We start from the raw sequence: 20,840 nt of genomic DNA on the forward strand, positions 1-20,840 counted from the left end.
ATGTTCTTTTGTACCCTAGTATTAGCTACTTATTCAGTATTCTTTAATGCATAATTTTTATGTGTAGAAGGCATACAAAATTTGTTTCTACTACAATACATATCACATACTATTTAGGAGAGATCAAACAAACAAAGGAAGGAAAAAAATATTCAAAATATGCTCTTATTACAATTCTTGTATGCATTAATTCACAGCTAGAGTTCATTTTAATAATAGTACAACTATATCTCAATTCTGGCATTTTCATATTGATTTTTAAATGGGCAGCATGCTTGCATGTTTCATAGTTTTTCTTTTCACCCTGCCATTCATTTGTCATTTCAAAATATAATTTTAAGCTTACTGCCTGAAAGCACTTGCCTATTATTTGTTTAAAAATCAACCCAATTACTTCAGGTTTACTTACAGCCTCGAAGATGGAGTTCCATGATCAACAGGAATTGACTGCCTCTTTAGCTGAGCCATTAGACAAGAAGGAAAAGGAGTCAGAGAAACCAAGTAAGCCTGGTGAAGACCTTAAACATGCTGCCTTAGTTTCTCAGCCTGAGACAAGTAAAACTTTCCCTGATAAAAAGGACATGCAAGACACAGAAGAAGGAAGAGCACCTCTCACTCTGTTTGGGCACACTCTTGGTGCCGGCCTAGAAGAAACAAAACAGAAGACAGAATCAGGGCTAGTGGTACCTGGTATTGGCCTCCCTGAAGAAACCCCAGCTCCAAAAGAGCAAAAGGATTGGTTCATCGAAATGCCAATGGAAGCAAAAAAGGACGAGTGGGGTTTAGTTGCTCCAATATCTCCTGGCCCTCTAACACCCATGAAGAAAAAAGATGTTTTTGAAGATATCCCCAAATGGGAAGGGAAACAATTTGATTCTCCCATGCCAAGCCCCTTTCAGGCTGGAAGCTTTACTCTTCCTTTAGATGTCATGAAAAATGAAATAGTTGCAGAAGCATCACCTTTTGCCCCCACACTCTTACAACCAGATGACAAAAAATCTCTGGAAGAAACCGGTGGCCCGGTGACTGCCAAAGATATTTCTAAAGTTGAAGAGCCCCATAAAGATAAACCTGATAAAATGGCAGAAGCGCCAGCCTTAGAGGTAGTTACTTCACCCAAAGTTGCCCACATTATGGAAGAATGTGTCCCAGAGAAAGTTTTAGGAGAAGACAAAGCAATGAAACAAGAAAGTGTGCAGGAAAAAGAGATGTCCACCCTTAGTGGACAGGAATCTATACTTACTGAAAAGGAACCTCATCTAAAGCTTGAAGAAAAAACAACCATTTTTGACAAAGAAACCATGCCAAAAGACAGCGAACCCTCAAAACCGATGGATAAAGAAACAGGAGTAATACAGCCCTCCACAGAACACACTCTCCCAAAAGAACAGGAAGGCCAAGAGCCTACCACAAGTACATTAAAACAGGAGCCATTCCCCGTGAGTCTGGAGCACGCAGTTACAAATTTAGCCATGACCTCTAAGACACTGGAGAAAGTCATGAACGAACCAGCTGCACTAAGTGAAAAGAGTGCGATCGAGGACCTTTTTGAAGAAAAAATTGCTGACAAAGATAGTAAGGTTGAAGGAGTTGGGGCTGCAACATCAGCTGAGCTTGACATGCCATTTTATGAAGATAAATCAGGAATGTCCAAGTACTTTGAAACATCTGCCTTGAAAGAAGAAGTGACAAAAAGCATCCAGCCAGGCAGTGATTACTATGAACTGAGTGACACGAGAGAAAGTGCCCAAGAGTCTTTTGATACTGTATCTCCTATGTTTAAAAATGGTGACAAGGGACTTCAGGCAGGTAAAGAATCCCAGCCCAGTGCTCCAGCACAAGAAGCAGGGTATAGCTCTCTTGCAAAGAGTTATCCATCTGACTTGCCTGAAGAACCCAGTTCTCCTCAAGAGAGAATGTTCACTATTGATCCAAAAGTATACGGGGAGAAAAGGGATCTCCACAGTAAGAATAAGGACGATTTGACACTAAGCAGGAGTTTAGGACTTGGTGGTAGGTCTGCAATAGAACAAAGAAGCATGTCAATCAATTTGCCCATGTCTTGCCTTGATTCCATAGCCCTCGGATTTAACTTTGGTCGGGGGCATGATCTCTCTCCTCTGGCTTCTGATATTCTAACCAACACTAGTGGAAGTATGGATGAAGGAGATGATTACCTTCCAGCCACTACCCCTGCACTGGAGAAAGCCCCTTGCTTCCCAATAGAAAGCAAAGAGGAAGAAGAACAGACAGAGGGAGAAAAAGCTACCAGAGAGGGAAATGCTCAAGTCGAGACGTCGTGTGAGTCACCTTTCCTAGCCAAAGAATATTACAAAAATGGTTCTGTCATGGCCCCTGACCTGCCTGAAATGTTAGATCTGGCAGGCACAAGATCAAGACTAGCTTCTGTGAGTGCAGACGTTGAGGTTGCCAGGAGGAAATCAGTCCCATCAGAGACTGTGGTCGAGGAGAGTACTACTGGGTTGCCCCCTGTCACTGATGAAAACCATGTCATTGTTAAAACAGACAGTCAGCTCGAAGACCTAGGCTACTGTGTGTTCAATAAGTACACAGTCCCACTCCCATCACCTGTTCAAGACAGTGAGAATTTATCAGGAGAGAGCGGTTCCTTTTATGAAGGCCCTGATGATAAAGTGCGAAGAGATTTGGCCACAGACCTTTCACTCATTGAAGTAAAACTGGCAGCTGCCGGAAGAGTCAAAGATGAGTTCAGTGCTGAGAAAGAAGCAGCCCCACCTGTTTCTGGTGACAAATCAGGACTGGGTAGGGAGTTTGATCAGGAGAAGAAAGCTAATGATAAGCTGGATACTGTATTAGAAAAGAGTGAAGAACATACTGATTCAAAAGACCATGCTAAGGAAACAGAAGAGGCTGGTGATAAAGTTGAAACATTTGGATTAGGAATAACCTACGACCATGCTTTGGCCAAAGAACTGACCATATCAAAAGATGCATTACCTCTCATGGCTGAGAAAACAGAGAAGGGTCTTAGTTCAGTGCCAGAAGTAGCTGAGGTAGAACCATCCAAAAAAGCTGAACCAGAACTGGATTTTGCTGCAAAAAAAACTGACCAGAGTCATTTAGATATTAAAATCAGTGACTTTGGACAGATGGCCTCGGGGCTAATAGATGCTGGAAAGGCAACAGAGCTTAAACTAGAGGCTATACAGGACCTCGCTCCCTTATCTGCAGCACCTCAGGAGGCAGATGCACTTATGGGTACTGAGTCTGGCCACATGAAAGAAGCCACCAAAGTCAGTGAGACAGAAGTCAAGGAGAAGGTGGCCAAGCCTGACTTGGTGCACCAGGAGGCTGTAGACAAGGAAGAATCCTACGAGTCCAGTGGTGAGCATGAAAGCCTGACTATAGAGTCCTTGAAACCTGATGAAGGCAAGAAGGAAACATCTCCAGAATCTTCTCTAATTCAAGATGATATTGCCATCAAATTGTCAGTGGAGATACCTTGTGCACCTGCTGTTTCAGAAGCTGATTTAGCCCCAGATGAGAGAGCGGATGTCCAGATGGAATCTATTCAGCTGCCGAAAGAAGAAAGCAAAGAGACCCCAGATATATCTATCACACCCTCTGACATTGTAGAGCCACTGCTTAAAGCCGTTGGGGCTGAACCAGCAGAAGCTCAGAGCGAAGAAGAAGAGATAGAAGCCCGCGGAGAATATGATAAACTGCTTTTTCGCTCAGACACCCTTCAAATTACCGACCTGGGTGTCCCAGGTGTCAGGGAGGAATTTGTGGAGACCTGCCCAGGTGAACACAAAGGAGTGATTGAGTCTGTTGTGACAATTGAGGATGATTTCATCACTGTCGTGCAAACCACAACTGATGAAGGGGAGTTGGGTTCCCACAGCGTGCGTTTTGCGGCCCTAGAGCAGCCCGAAGTGGAAAGGAGGCCGTCCCCTCAGGTTGAAGAAGAGCTCGAAGTAGAAGAGGCAGCTGAAGCCCAGGCAGAGCCCAAGGATGGCTCCCCGGAGGCTCCGGCTTCTCCCGAGAGAGAAGAGGTTGCGCTCTCAGAATATAAGACGGAAACCTATGACGATTACAAAGACGAGACCACCATTGATGACTCCATCATGGATGCTGACAGCCTCTGGGTGGACACGCAAGGTGTGCATTATTATTTTTTTTTTTTTAATTTTCTGCTCCCAAATAAAATCCCGTAACCTAATGGAATTCTTTTTTCATTTTAAACATTTTTAAATATCCCTTTATCTCTTTATTTTGCATTTTGTTAAATAGATGAAGGATTTTGTACATTTGTTACTAATGTTTTTGTTGTTGTTCTTGTTGTCATGATTTGCTTTGATCCGCAGATGATGATAGGAGCATCATGACAGAACAGTTAGAAACTATTCCTAAAGAGGAGAAAGCTGAAAAGGAAGTTCGGAGACCATCTCTTGAGAAACATAGAAAAGAAAAGCCTTTTAAAACCGGGAGAGGCAGAATTTCCACCCCTGAAAGAAAAATAGCTAAAAAGGAACCTAGCACAGTCTCCAGAGATGAAGTGAGAAGGAAAAAAGGTTCATTTAACAATCACTTCTTTAAAAATGTTTTTGAAGTAATTCATTATGACTCTTTTGTAGAAGAAACTGCCTAACAGTGGTAACTATTTATGAAATTTTATTCAGTTTTGCTCCAAGTGTTTATTTTTTCCTGATGGTATGCTTTTTGTGTTTTCTTATTCATAGCAGTTTATAAGAAGGCTGAACTTGCTAAAAAAACAGAAGTTCAGGCCCACTCTCCCTCCAGGAAATTCATTTTAAAACCTGCTATCAAATATACTAGACCAACTCATCTCTCCTGTGTTAAGCGGAAAACGACAGGTGACTGTTCAATTCTGCAATGTGGCTGGCAAACATAGACATGTTTTGTTTCGTTTTTTTTTAAATCTCATTACCGTAGCAGCTTCTTCATTTGTTTTTCTTCCAAGAATCTCAGCAGTCATGAGTGATTTCGCTATTAAGTGTCTTGTATCATTATTCTTTTTTTTTTTTTTCCCTCCCTGCAGAAGAGGTCATGACCATCTGTTTCTTTGTCATGCTCAGACTTAACAGTGATTGTATCTTGGCATTGTGCTCTAGTTTCACGTTCTGGGAATTCCTATTTTCATTCTGTGTGTTTGGTTAGACGATGGCGATGAATATAACCGTGGTATGCATTCTCATTATTTTGCCTATTTATCTTCCTCATGCTTAAACTCATACATATTCGTCCTATTTTCTATACTGTTACTGCCAAATCTGTTACTGATGTTGATGAACTTACTGAAAACCACCAAGAATGCATGATGATTTTGAGACTGAAAATGAAAAGCAAATCCGGGGTAAAACAGTAGTTGCAAAATTACTTTGGAAAGCAAAGGTAAAAAAGAAAAAAAGGAAAAGGAAATTGTCTGGTAATCCCAGATTTTATGTCTCATATTCAAAATTACGAAGGCTTTCCTTCTACGGTACTACATCTCTTAGCTGACATTATATCATTGAGATTTTCTTAAATGTGTTGGATTCAAACTGCTAAATTTTTCTATATAATTCTGTGTTCAAAATTCAAAGGTAAAACTTAGTCCCCCAAAATTTTTGAAAACTTATGTCTGTTCGTATTTCACTATCTTCTTCTTATTAGGTCTTCTTCAATATGCTTGTTTTTCACTGTTGAAAAAAGTGGTGGAATGAAGGTGTGAAACATTACAAATCATATAAAAATCACACAAATATCTGTAATGAGAAATCTATTCCTAAATTTTAGAGCTAAGTATTTATTAAAATGTATAATTGTACTAAGATCATCTTATTTTATAATATGTTTTATTTTATCATTTATAAAGTGTTAATACTTGCAGTCTACGAAATAAGATATGAGATTACTAAATCTGAAAGGAATATTTTCCTTTTCATTATACATTTGAAGTGCCTTTTTATAAATATTCAGATGGTTTTAAATGTTAAGAGTGGCATTAACCTTTATAAGAAAAAGAAAATCATGATAATTAATGGTTTCATGATAGCCACTAAAAATTCCAAGTATTTTGTATTTGTTTTTTTTTTCACTTAAGAATTCTTTCATGTGCTTTCCTTCAGGAAGTAGTCTCTAAGGCAGGATTTGAAAGTGGAAGGCTTATAATTATACACAAACCTTGATTATAAAGGTTCAAGATAAGGAGTTCCTCTAAGTTAACAGGAATTAACATGACATCTCTAAATCTTATATCACGTCTTAGTTAATTTTTATTAAACTTGGAATTTTTCTTTTAGTTAGACAAATGCTTGGGTGGGCAGAATCTCTTAGTTTGGGCATTAAAATCCTATATCTTACCTGAGAAAAATGAAAGAATATGTCAAGATTGTGGGATTTCAGAGGAAATGTCAAATGATTTGGTGAAATACCTACCTGTCATTGGTATTCAGTTTACCTCACAGAGTAAATTGCCTTTGTTCATTCACTTATTAAAGAAAATTTATCATATTTAGACTAATTAGGATCTTCTCTTATTCTATTCAAATATTAAAATACTCAAGCAGAAAGCATATACCAAACATGGGTGTCATTGGCTTGAAGCAAACTATATATGTCGCAGAAATTTGAGATATATTATAGAAATAGTAAGGAGGCATAATTTTGCACTGCTGCTGCTGCTGCTTCAAAAAAATCAGTTCCAGGATCTTCTTCTTCAAAAAAATAATCAGTTCCAGGATCTGTGAATAATCTTACTAGCTGGTTCTAAATAGTATATAGCATATTGTAGACAGTTATTATTTTTGTGTTAGAGCTGCAGATGGCATAAGAAACCTTTCTGAAACTTAACTCAAAGTGCTTATAAGGATAAGTATTTTTTTTCCTGAGGTTTTCTCTCTCATGAAATACATTAAGGAGGAAGTAAACACACAAGCTCATGTCTTTCATTTTCTAAGCACAACTTTTAAATACAGATAGTTTTCCAAAACGCAAAGAATTGTTTTCAATCATGAGAGATATTTAAGTCAAGTCAGGTAAGTCATCAACAGAAAATATGCTAAAGATACGGAGTTTAAAATTGAAACCAGAAGTATTAAATAGAGCAACAACAGTAACAGATGTGGTAATAATTTCATACAGTAAGTGCATGTGTAGAACATGTTCTGTATTACTGAATTTAAAATTCCTCTCATGTTTTCTCTCTTTGACAAGCTTTTTTTTTTCCCCCTTCTCTTCTCATGTGGTGTGTTTCACGTCAAACAAATGTGTCATTCATATTGTGAAATGAAAGGGTGCAAAGAGAAAGGGGTTGGCTGACCAAGATAGTTTGGAATATAAAATGCAGAAATATCTGTACGTATGCCAATGGCTACAGAAAAAGGGTTTGGAAATTCCCATGAACTGTCTTTTATATCATGCCAACCCTAGAAACCAGTCAGTCCCCTGTTCCTTCAACTCCACAGCATTCAGATTATTATTGTGTGACTTCCATTCTAAAGGATCTATCCTCATGTAATAGTAATTTAAGAGTACATTGGTAACCAACAGAAAATTATTCGGTGTGCTTACCTGTGCTTTGGTAAACACGGGGTTATATTAATAGGCACACACTCTAGTGGAAACCACATGCTATAATGTTGTTATAATTCAGTTTTCTTCAGAAACTGAATTTGAGTCTCAAAATAAGCAAAATTCATTTTGCTTTGCATTAGTCTGTTGACACAATTGAACATCCAAAGGGTATTGAAAAATGCATTTAAGTGGTTTTTAGCCACTAAGTTTGGGGTTGTTTGTTTGTGTCTTCTCTTTTCCACAGCAGCAGGTGGTGAATCAACTCAGGCTCCCAGTGTATTTAAACAGGCAAAGGACAAGGTCTCTGTGAGTAGAACAACTTCTTTGTTCTTCATTTGATGTTCCCTTTGGTATTAGTGGCAACATTTAATAACATTAGATATAATTTAGACTTTAGCTGTTTATTCTTAAATGTCATCTTAAATTGTTCAGTCACCCAGAATGAGTCTTGGTGGCATTCAGGCATGTCTTAATGTCTTCTGGAAGGACATGTGATGGTAGTTGGTGAGAGCAGAGCTGAAATTTAGGCTGCCTCTTTAGTAGTAAGACAAAACGTATGAAATAAACGGTACAATGATCTGGCAAAAATAGGGGAGCCCAATTATTTACTTTATATAGATTCAAGATAAACCATTATAATCAGCACAAAACTATATTTTATAATACATATTTGTTTATGTAGATGAGCAAAAACAAGTAAAAATATATTAAAATCCCCTCATCCAAAGATAACTAGTTACCATTTTGACGTAAAACCTTTTTTCTGCTCATTTACAGGTTTAATAAAAAAAATGAAATCATTGTGTATCAGTTCTTTAATCAGACAGTAAACAGAATTCCATATTATTAAACATTCTTGTACATCATTTTAATGACTACATAACATTGCATTTTATTTATAGTGATATACTTAATGAATTCCCTATTATTTGACATTCAAACTGTTTTTTGTTATTTTAACAATATCGCTATAGAAATATTTTTGCTAAATCTATGAATGCATCTATATTTCCTTAGGATAATTTTCTAGTAGTGAAATTATTGTTTCAAGAACAAAGTCCATATTTAAGGTTTTTGCTACATGTTGTCAAATTGTCCTTCAGAAAGAGTCTCCTGACTTTTATGTCCTCCAGCTGTATATGAGAGTGTGCCCATGTTCATTATTGTTACTTGGTATTACTAGACTTTTCCTATGTTTGGCAAGTTATGGAGTTGAAAGATATTGTTCTAATTTGGTTGTATTAATACTATTTAACTTCATATGTTTATAAATCTTTCACATTTCTTCTTTTGTGAATTTTATTTTTACATTATTAACCATATTTTTAAAACTTTTGAAAGACCGAAGCCAACATGAAGTATTTTTCTCCTTTCTTATTGAAAGAAAAAAATTAAAAGACTACTAACAAAATCCTAAAATTACAACAAATAATTTGAATGATGTTAATTAATAGCCTATCACAGTGCTCTGGACCTTAGCCATTGTATATACAGAAATTACAACTCTTTGTTTAGCTTTCTAAAAACTAATAGGATTGTAGACTTCTACTTTTTATTTACTGTGAAAAATAAAAATTCATTTCCAATAATGACCAGATTTATCTTCTTGAACCTAAAGAGTTTTAAGTTGATAAAACATACACATACACACACACACACATTCGATTTTTATATAAATGTTTGAAGACATATTCCTGAACATATGGCAAGGAATAGAATCCATTTATTGATTTGGTAAATATTGGTCTTTATTTTGAAAACACTGTGATTTCAATATTTGTATCTCTTTACCTTCTGTTTCTCATGAGGAATTCATGAATTGTGTTTAAGAGCAGGGCTATACAATAGACCCGGTCCAAGTCTTAACATTTGTTAGCTGTATTATCTTTTTCTTTCATGCTTTAATTTTCCAAAAATAAGGGGAAGAGTAGAAATTCCTATATCATAAGTTACTTGTGAAAATTAAGTATAGTAATTTTATAAAATAGTTCACTATACAATACCTAGAACATAGTATTTATTCAAGAAACAGCAATAGTTTTATTATTATTAATTATTATTATTTGAAAGGCAGAAGGTATCTTTAGGAGCAGATATAGAAAGTAAATTTGAGTTTTCCCTCTTTAAGACAAATTTTATATATACATTGTTTGAAAAACCTTTAGGAAATTTTCAAGTCTCTTGGTCATTGAATAACTCAACAGGAATTGGTATTTAGTGCTTACACTTAAGACAGAAACCATATACATTTCACATGAAACTAACTTTTTTCCTTGTAAATTCCTATCTTGTTTTTCTGAAGATTAGACCACCATTCTTTCTAATTTTTTCTCATTTAACATCTTTTTCCCCTCCTTGTGACTTCATTCTCTTCCTATGTTTCCTAAAACCCTACGTTTAACTTTTATTTATCTGATACTCACTACATCTATCAGAGCAGTTATCTGATTTTTCAATTGATCTTTATTGTGAACTTGACCTATAATCCTTCATTTTATTTGGATTTTTTGTTTGTTTATTTGCTTGTTTTATTGTGGGGTTTTGTTTTGTTTTGTTTTTAGTATGGGATTAGTAGTTTTCTTTTATAATTTGAGGCAATCCAATCACTCCATTTTTCCTTCCTCTGTCACGCTTTTGAAATTTACTATTTGTAGGTAGCATTAATAAAAAAAGAATGACTTCTGCTGACCCAGTTAGCACTTCCCACACAAGGTGCTGGATCTGTAAAATAAGAAGAAATTTGTGCAATGCATGAATACTTATGCCTCTGTTAAAGCGGCTACAGAAATTAAAACTTGAGATAAAAAAAAAAAATCTGTTTAAACTGCTATTTTTCTAACAGCTAAATTATATTAATTACTTGAAGATAAAAATCTCTTTGGCTTTGTCATACTTGTCTGTATTTTTAATACAGTTTCCCATGAGACATGTGGCATGTCAGCATAGCTTTCTAGCTTTCCCCAAAAGCCATACACATCCAACCCACTTACTTAAACTTGCTGACAATCTCCCTAGGGATTATCAACCCCTATAAATGAAGTCTTGTGATTTTTATAGGCAGTCTCTTCAGTGCTGACTTTCATTTTTGGAATTAATAACACATCATACAAACTATAGTCTATGCATAAAAACGTTATAAATTTTATGGTATTACTTGGTCTCCAGTATGCATTTTACTCATAAAATGAACTCGTTATATTATAAACTCTGCAATTTTCTGATGAAAGCAATGTAGATAATCTAAAAATGTATTTTCTCAACTTAAAACAAATTTTCGTCTTAGGTTTGAAATATACCTTGTCCTAAAATTCTTGAAATGTGACCAAGATATTGGTTATATATACACCTTAAGAGCTCTGTTTATCAAAGGAACAATTCTAACAGAACCTCAAGATATTTTTCAGATATGATTTCATTGTAAAACCTATGGATTAATCAAATTTTGTATGAAAAAATCCATAAAGAATATTTTAATCTATATTCCCATAAATGAGTATTCTTAAATTAAGAGGTATCCAATGAGAGTCTCTTGTTCTCATCTCTATCATTGATTATAAGCATTTATCATGTGTTCTTATTAAATGTATACATTTAATTTCTTATATGTTTATACATTTTTAATTTTCATTTTACTTCATAGTTTGGTTTATTTTGTGCTTTTGTTTGTTTTCTTTCATGGCTAGAATTCTACCTTGTCAAAGATTCCTGCCTTACAGGGTAACACAAAGTCCCCAAGATGCAGCTCAGCCTGCCCTAGTCTGATTAAAAGGGCTACTTTTTCTGACAGTTTTTTAATACAGCCCACCTCAGCAGGCTCCACAGACGGTTTGCCATACTCAGAATCAGGGAATAAGGTAAGGCAGCAGGTCAATCAAAAGCGCAGAAAGGAATATTATTTGAGAAAAGATTATAGGACACATTTCAGTAAATGAATAAAAATAAAGACTTTAAATTCTAAAATGGTTGACATATAAACAATAGACCTTATGAAAAACAAATGCAAATTAAAAGCTTCAATGAACGTTCTAACCATTAAAAAAATTAAAAACATCTTTCTCTAGGTATACCATCCATTATTAATTTATTATTTATTTGCTATTTAATAAAATTCTAAATACAAACAAAATATATTAAGTGTTACATATAGCATATTATATATAATGTTGTGTAATCTAATAACAAATTGTATCACGTATAATATAACAGACAATTTGGACTCAGCATCAGACACATCAGGATTTAATACTAACCTCTGCCACCTACCAACTTGATGATCTTGAAAAAATTACATAAACTGGTTAAACCTGTTTCCCTGATATAAAATGCATGTGATATTTTGTGGTGAGAGTTAAATCATAAGTGGATGTGCTTAGAGTTCCTGTCACATAAATGTACAATATATGGCAGTGGTCATTGTTAGGAATATTATGCATGCAGATTAATAAATTATGCTAATAAAGATTTTTCAGTAAGATTACTAATTTACTATAACTTATGTAATAAACTTATTTTATCTATGTTATTTAAAATCAGAATTTCACAATTAATTATTAACCCCAACTCCAAGATAATATATTTTTATAAAACCTCTAGGCAAATATGAATTCTTTCTAAGTTTCAAAGTAAAAAATGCTTATAAGGATGTGGAATTCAGTAGTGTGTATTAAAAGAAATTCATCTATCAGCACAGGAAGAAAAGTAGCCAGAGCAATGTAATCACTTTGTGTAATTAAAATAAAGATTTGTGAGAACCCCATGTCCTTTTGTTTTCCCCAATCAGGATGGAGTAACCAAGAGCCCAGAAAAGCGTTCTTCTCTGCCCAGACCCTCGTCCATTCTCCCTCCTCGCAGAGGTGTATCGGGAGACAGAGATGAGAATTCCTTCTCTCTCAACAGTTCTATCGCCTCTGCAGCACGGCGGACTACTAGTAGGTTTATTTTGGTTTGGCTTCCTTTGTAATCATTTTTTTTTAAATCCCTTAAGTGGAGTAGAGCTTCTGCATTTATACTTTTCACTTTTCAGATAAAACATGCTTGAAAAAAAGGTTTCATTTGTCCTAAGAATTAGAAAATCCAGTGTTGATGGGTCCAAAAGAGCATTTTGAATCAAAACGATTCGTGGAGGAGATGAGTACATGCTGCTTTATTATCCATTAAATAGAAATGAAACAAGGTCATTTTTCTCAGAATATATTTCTCTTTTTTCAAGTTTAGGGTAAAAAGAAATTTTGAGAGAAGTAATTAATAGAGAAAGCCAATAGTCATGGATTTAAAAATATATATATCTGTATAACCTTCATCCTTATTAGAAATCCAAGTTCAAAAATCTAATTGGAAAGTCAGCAATCAAAATCTAGGATCCTACTCAAATAGTTAAGAATTTACCTTTTAATGAGGCTGTAAACATAGCATGTTCTGTGCAGTAGCTTGAATTTCTTGTGACTGATGGCCCATCATGAACTGGTTGGAAGTTATCACAATTTATGTAAAGAATATAAAAATGTTCCAAATATTACCCACTTATATGTTGTGTTGCTACAAAAAGACTCTCTAGTAAACATGTGTTCAAATTACTTTCATAAGTATGTTTATATTACAACAAAAATAACTACAATTTTCAAACACTTGTAAGTGCTAAAATCTGAAGAAACAGTTTCATTCAGTTTAATTAACAGTGCTGGTGGTTAGATATTAATAACCTTGTTAAATCTACTGATTAAAAAAAACTAACTTTATAGAGAGGGTAACCTGTACAATGCTACACAGCTAGCAAGTGGTTGAATTTGATTTTCAGCCCACTGATAACTTCACAACCTGTCCTCTTAATGTCATCTTTATATTTATTTGGAGGAAATAGTTCTACAGAACTGTTCTGTAGAGTCACTTGAATAATAGTATCTGTCATTTAAAATCTATTACAAAATGGTGGAAATTGCTACTACTATCACATTATACTTGTTTTCACCACTTATTTTTTAAATATTGAATAATTGGCCCACTTAAAATGCAACTATTTTTCATGATATTTAAATAGTGTTTTGGGGTTTGTTTTTTTTTTTACCTACAATTAAAGCGTTTATTATAATTAGAGCAATTGTGCTCTACATCATTTAGTTTTATGAAGTATTAACATCCTTGAAATATGTGCTAGGAACACTGAAATTACTAAAACTCTTTTTTACCTTAGTGAAAATTAAGTATTCAAATGAACTTGCAAAGAAGGCACGTAAGAGTCAACACTATATCCTGAGGAAAGATTTAACTCCAAATATCTGGAGTTGAAATTGGCTTAACCCTGGGAATATCATGACAAGACAAAAGCATCAAGTGCTCCTCAAAAGCACATCTTGAATTATGCTTGCATTTGTTGCTGTGGAAACAAAATTATACTTTATCTGTAAAGCCACATCTTCAAACCACTGTGTTCTGTCCTTTAAAATGTATCTGTATATAAATTGCTTTTTATGTTCTGAGCTAATTCTATTTCTATTTTCCAACTGTACTTAAATACATAAGCACATTTCATTGTACTATTTGACAGTGAACGTAACTGATACTCTGATAATCTAAGGACATAGGGTTTATTTTATCTCTACATAGCAATAGCTAAAAGGCACAAGGACAATTAGAAGAGCATGCAATTTGCCTGTCATCTTAATTGCACACAAGAATGTTCTGGCATTTTGTACAGCTATTGAAACAATTTGAAAGAAACAATGTTATGCAGTAAGTTCATTTAGCCTAAGAGGATGGAAAGACATTATTTATGAGTAGTTGACAAGATAAATAAAAGCATGGTTTAATAAAGTAACTCCTGAAATTTTTAAATTGTTTTAGTGTCTTAGAATTAACTCTTTTTAACTTCAGAACATTCAAGAAACACTCATTTGTTATTTTGATGACTAGAACGTAACTTATTACAATAAAAACTTATATCTGTTGTGCAGCAGTGTTAATTAATGGCTTAATAGTAGTGATTTTTCCCTAATTCTCCAGATGCAACACAACACCTTTATCCTTTGGTTTTCTAAAGTTTAAAGCCATTTTCTGAGTATAGAAATGATACTTACCTTTAAAATTTTTTTTCTTTTAGTTAAAATGATTATGTACATCCAGGATATTGCTTAAGCTTCATCTTCGGGAAGTAAAAAAAAACATCTCAACACACTTTGATGAATTTTGAATCCAGTTTGTAACATTAAAAAGAAAATATTTTGAACACCTACTGTGTTCAGGTCCCATGAAAGACACTAGTGGTAGGTACACTGACAAATAATACAGAGAAGATCCCTATCCCCAAAAGATCTGAGCTATTCAGAGATGATGAAGTCATAAAGAAAACCTTTAAGGAAGAAATAAGGTTTCTAAAGAGATTTTTTTAGAAGGACATACTGACTGACTCAAGCCTACATCAAAAACTTGGTCTGTAAACAAACTTAGTAGAGCCAAGTTGGTTGTGGTTGTTGTATCATCCTGGTCTTGAAATGTCATTTTTTGGAAATCAATAAAAATACATAGTAATTTATCACTTCAGTCTTCTCATATCCCATTTCATATTGCAAATTGAAGCATATACCTATGTTTAGCCCTTATGGTTACAAGACCAGAAGGACACAGGGCAACTTTCATTTGATACGTGGAAACTGTTCACTGAAAGAGGAAATAAAATTGTTCTGTTTCTCCAGGAGATTGAGCCTAGATCAATGAGTAGATTTACACTGTCTGTATATTAGAATTATCTAAGAAGCTTTCTTGAGCGTACTACTTGTAAATATTTAAGCAAAGATTAATTGTCCCCCTTGTCAGGAAGAACTTCCTGCACTGATGATCAGTTACATTAGATGGCTCTAAGATCCTTTCCACTTCATTGGGTTAAAATTAATGAGTTATACCTTTATCCTCTATAAAATTTCTAGATAATTTGTTGATTTTTTTACAAAGTACACATATTCAGTAGTAAAAAATGAAAGTATGCCCTTCCTATAAAATACAAAAAAGTAAAAGAATTTGTACATTTATGATTGGAATCAATGTATTATTCTAAGAGAAAAGGTTTTTATGTTAAGAGGAAGTTAAATATTAAGAAGTTAAATATTATACCTGGCTTAGAGTTTAGTATCATCTGGGTAAATGAGCCTCAATGTCCTCATTTTTAAATCAGGGATAAGAAGAGCTGCTTCTAATGATTGCAAGTAGTTTTTTGGGGGGGGTTGTCAGATGTTTGGTATTCACAAAAGTGCTTTGAAATCTGTAATATGTACTTTTATTTATATCATTCTTTCAAAAAAGCATTTGAAATGACATTCAGAAACACATTTTAAAAGATAATCTGAGAGGAACATAGTATAGGAAAATGGGGGCAAAAGAGTTAAATGACAAAATGAGGCTAGGGTCAAGTTGAGGCAAAAAAAAAAAATGCATCTCATAATATTCTGTGTAATTGACTGAGAAGGATTATTAATTTGATTCTAAACTGCCAAACTAGTAATGAAAATAGAGGAGAAAGAACATTCAGGTACAAGATTTACTGTGAATATATTGTTAAAACATCCTAGTTTTCTAAGGAGAAAAATAGACTTTGGTATTAACAGCTGAAGTAAATTTCCTTATAAAGGAAATACATGGTGTTGTAGAACAAAGTCTGATGTAATTGAACAGCTTTCAATAAATGCATTTGCAACTCACATTACTCCTCGGTATAATCCGAGGAAGTAACTTTGAAACATATTTCAATAAATAACTTTCTACACAGGCCAAAATTATGTCATCTAAATACACAGTTTTATGTTATATCCACCTGGATGTCAGAATGAATTTACTACACAGAAAAATGAATCCTCCACATACCATACAAGGAATCTTCAGGAAATATGAGCCCACATAGAACATTAAATGTAGATCTTTTTTGCAACCAAAGGCAGCTTTGTATGCTCTAACAATCACACAAGTAAAAAAATAGTTTTAAAACATTCGTAGTAATATTTAAGAAAAACAAATCAGGAAAACTCAAATTTTACTCTTGCAGTGATAGCAGTGAAATTTCAAAAAACGTCACCACATTATGAGCCTAAAAAAAGGAGGCTCTCGACTTTCTGAGTGTTGTTGTAATCCGTACTCTAAACACTTTAGAAATTTAATGTATTGCAAGTTCTAACAATTATGGGAAGAAAGATACTTTGAGGAGAACTTTCTGATGCTATGGTTTCGGTTTTGTTTTATTTGTTAATATAGGGTCAGAGCCAATTCGCAGAGCAGGAAAAAGTGGCACTTCAACCCCCACTACCCCTGGATCAACTGCCATCACTCCTGGCACCCCACCAAGCTATTGTTCACGTACACCAGGCACTCCTGGAACCCCTAGCTATCCCAGAACCCCTCACACACCAGGAACCCCTAAATCTGCCATCTTGGTGCCCAGTGAGAAGAAGGTCGCCATCATACGTACTCCTCCAAAATCTCCCGCCACTCCCAAGCAGCTCCGGCTTATTAACCAACCACTGCCAGACCTGAAGAATGTCAAATCCAAAATCGGATCAACAGACAACATCAAATACCAGCCTAAAGGGGGGCAGGTAAGAATCATTTAAATAAGTATGTGCTGCCAGGTGTGAAATCCCACTAATTATTATGATCCCTTCCTCATATTATAAGCTAACAGTTCTTCCAATAATAGGGAAATAGAGCTGTTAAAGAGTTACTGGTTACAATTCATCGCCAAGAGTTCGGAATGTGTCTGAGAAACCTAGCTTATAAAATATAATGAAAATCATATGCCAAGTCCATTTCTTCTGGTTATTATTAGATAAAAATTGATCTGACCATATAGGAGAATCTTTCATTTTATTGCCTAACAGACCTTTTCTGAATGTATCTCTATTGCTTTGTGGATTTTAACTTTCAAGAGATTAAAATGACATTTATGGTATAAATTTGATCATTCTATTTTAGATCCTGACTGTGAGTTCATCTGACTCTATTTTAGTGATTCGAGTTTCATCTCCTTCTTTCTTCCTCAAGAATTTCCGATTACATCTAATACAGTCTCTCCATGTTCACTCCAAAATCTCAGCATGGTTTACCAAGTTTCTTCTCTGGCTGCTATTACCTAAACATTGCAAAGGGAAGACATTCATGTCGATAATAAACAGACAGTTCTATACAGTTCCGATGACCAAAATGTTGTATCAGAACCCTATTTAAGATCTATTGTATTGAATAGAGTTATTAGTAAAGCTATACCTATTAACTCTTAACTGCACCTCCAAAGCAAACATTCATATCTTTCCTAAACATGGAGCCTTGAGTTCTGAACCTTGCTTGTACACTGTGCGTTTGGACAAAACAATTAGCCTGGAAGGAGATAATACAAATGTCATTTACTATTTCCTTTGCAATATTGATTTACCCATGGGATAGTTCGACTTTTCTTGTCATTGAAGAGATAAAACACCCATCCTTGAGAGAATAGAGAAAGTAATAATTTGTTTTGTACATGAACAAACTTGTAATGCCCTTTCACCATCCCAAGAATACCTTTCCTTTCAACCTCAATATTATTTTCTGCCGTTCTTTCTTTTGTCTCTTATTTTCTGCCACTGATTTTTGGTATCTCTTCTTCATGCAGAGAAAATGTATTTTTAGGGCAGGCTTAGAAGAAAGAGCTAACCAAAATGTGAAGCTATCAAGGACACCTACTCACTATTGGAACAAAAATTTAGTGTTACTCCTTCCTTTAGCAACAGAATTATTTGCTGTTTCATGATTCTGTTCAGGAAAGCCCCAAAAGTTTAGAAAAATTAACCAAAGTTAGGTCCTTAATATGTCTTTTTCAGAACAACTATAACATTCTATATAATACTATAGTCATAGAAGGATGCTCTGTCGTAGAAAGATGTCATTAAAAATATGAGCTACAAAAACTCTTTTTAAGTAAAAAACAAATTCTATCAAATTTAAACTTATAATTCTAAAAATCTCTTAGTATTCTTATATTTATCTGAGTTTTTCACATCCAAGAGAAAGAAATATTTTGGGCTTTTTGGAAATATCCAAATTTCATATTATTTTTATATTTTATACATAATTTAAAAGAGTAAGTTGAATAAAATCAATTTAGTACCAATTTAAAGTTTATCATTTTAGTTTTGGGTGAGGCCCCTCTTAATATAGAGTAATATTGTGTATATTTAAAATCAATTCTCTTCATAAATATCCCCATATTCTAGTATTCTCCTAAATTAAATGTGGGGTTTACTTCTTATATTCTGGAAAATATTGGTACTGAAAAAGAATCTGTTTCTTTTTAGAACCACAAGGAGATAGATTATTTTCAAGATATTGCATTGAAACTAAAAAAAAAAAAAAAAATTGGAATAATTATTGATATAGTTTGACATGGAAATTTTATAATGCGATTTTATTGAAAGTACTCTTCAAGGTAGAGACAAAAGGAGTGGTTTTAGCCTCAACTTTTCTAGAATCACTGAGGTTAAACCAATCCGAAAAATATGAAAACATTTATTTTCGTCTTCTGCTTCTTTATCATATCCGGTTGTGAATATTTTTGTCTAATTTTAATTGACTTCTACTATACTTGGTACTTGGTAATTTATAAAATTGATATAACGATGTCTTATTCTCTTGACTGAACTAAACTTGCCCTAGAGATTATGGTAATTAAGGACAAATAAAGACATATGACAAAAATTACAGAAAGAACAAAAATAGCCTCAAAATCACAGTGTCATTTGAAGAAACTCTCTTGTTTAATAAAGGAGTTGTTAACCTGCTGCAAAATTATCCTATCTCAGCTTCAGATAACTTTGGAAAAAATTCATAACAGTGAAGTTATGAAGTGACATTTGTTGGAAAAGCAAGAGGTTCTCCTCACCAAGATAAGAAACAGATGGAGGAAGATATTTGCCTTCTGTTTTGTCATAGATGACATCAATGCGTTTAAATTGGAGGAGGAAGTGAATTGGGAAATTGAGATGCACTGCAGTTGAACTGTCGTTGTAGGAAAAATATATCACTCAACACTTTAACACTATCCCCTTAAAAGCCTCCTTTTAGTGTATGATCTTCTCAAGTACAGAGAGTGAGGACAGGTTCTTTTTCTGTACATGTTAAACTGGAGGTTTTGATTGGATCATCATAGTTTCCACTTTATAGAATGACTAGGGAAAACTTTTATGCTAAAACTTCTTAGAAATTATCAAGCTGATGTGTTTAACACATCAGATAACCTTTGTTATCTGATTGAGAATTCATAAATGTACTCTGTTGGGCAAATTAAAGCCACTTGTATGTTGTTCTCGATTGTAAATTAATTATCCTAGGATATTTGAACGGACAGTAGCCAACTCAGAACCACTGAAAAGGACAGGACAATAGTGATACTTTCTATAGAAGCCAGATTTTGCAATACAGATATGTGGTCTGTAGGTATTGAGAAAAAATAGTCACACAATTCTTATTAATAAAAATGGGAGTAAACTTGTAGATGTAACTTTAATTCTTCTGCATAGGCTCTATTACCATAAAATTTAGAATGGTTAGATTGTATGTAAATGATTTAATTTTAAAAGCTTTATTATTGTTTTAAAGTTTGTGCAATCACTAAGAATTGGAAGAAAAAATGTACAATAAAAGATATATGTGTTTTGGGAATTCAACAACTTTCCAAGTTAGGAAGCTTTATTATTTGCTCCAATTGGGACATTTATTGCTCTTCCATATGTGTAGGTTTTATGCTTCTAGCTGTTATCTCTCTTATTAAAAGTCCCATTTTGTATAGGCAAGGAGGCTTAGCTGAGTGACTTAGTTCAGCTTAGCAAATCAGTGCCTAATGGCATAGATAAACTAGCTGAAAATAAGAGGAGCATGACAGAAAGCAATAAAGTTAATCTGTTCAGCTAAAACAAATACATTCTATTGGAAAGAATTCACTGTAGATAGTGAGCTTGGCTAATTTATCTCAAGGCAAAAGGTAAGACTATCTTATTAAGTGTATTAATTTGAAACCATCTAAATGTAGTTAGCTCCCTAATCTAACATTAAGTCTAAATCTAAAATTTAGAATAGTTTTAGTTTTTTAAGAACACAATTACTTGGTTAAACAAAGATAGGAAAATAAATAATTTCTCTAAATGCATGGCATAAAGACATTTAGCCACCAACTCAATGAATGGTACTTGGTACTTTTTCTGTGTATGTCTTATAGGCACATTAACTTATGGACTATATCTACATGTTTTGACAGGTTTCTTGTTTTTTCTCCA

At 34.1% G+C, this 20,840-nt stretch overlaps 1 protein-coding gene across 43 annotated transcripts in view; it reads left to right on the forward strand.

The window, feature by feature from the left end:
• The window catches only part of MAP2 (microtubule associated protein 2), a 247,564-nt gene that overhangs the window by 213,524 nt on the left and 13,200 nt on the right, over positions 1-20,840 (forward strand). For 12 of the 43 annotated variants that reach the window (XM_039844622.1, XM_039844612.1, XM_039844614.1 and 9 more), the window contains 7 exons: positions 400-4,143; positions 4,350-4,556; positions 4,725-4,859; positions 7,805-7,866; positions 11,244-11,414; positions 12,341-12,488; positions 16,792-17,132. In XM_039844622.1, coding sequence (XP_039700556.1) covers positions 400-4,143; positions 4,350-4,556; positions 4,725-4,859; positions 7,805-7,866; positions 11,244-11,414; positions 12,341-12,488; positions 16,792-17,132 — 4,808 coding nt within the window. The remainder of the gene's footprint in view (positions 1-399; positions 4,144-4,349; positions 4,557-4,724; positions 4,860-7,804; positions 7,867-11,243; positions 11,415-12,340; positions 12,489-16,791; positions 17,133-20,840) is intronic. The other 31 variants (XM_039844629.1, XM_039844635.1, XM_039844640.1 and 28 more) reach the window with 17 other exon arrangements.

This window comes from Pteropus medius, unplaced genomic scaffold, assembly GCF_902729225.1.
Source record: "Pteropus medius unplaced genomic scaffold, Ma_sr-lr_union100, whole genome shotgun sequence".
Classification (NCBI taxonomy): Eukaryota; Metazoa; Chordata; class Mammalia; order Chiroptera; family Pteropodidae; genus Pteropus; species Pteropus medius.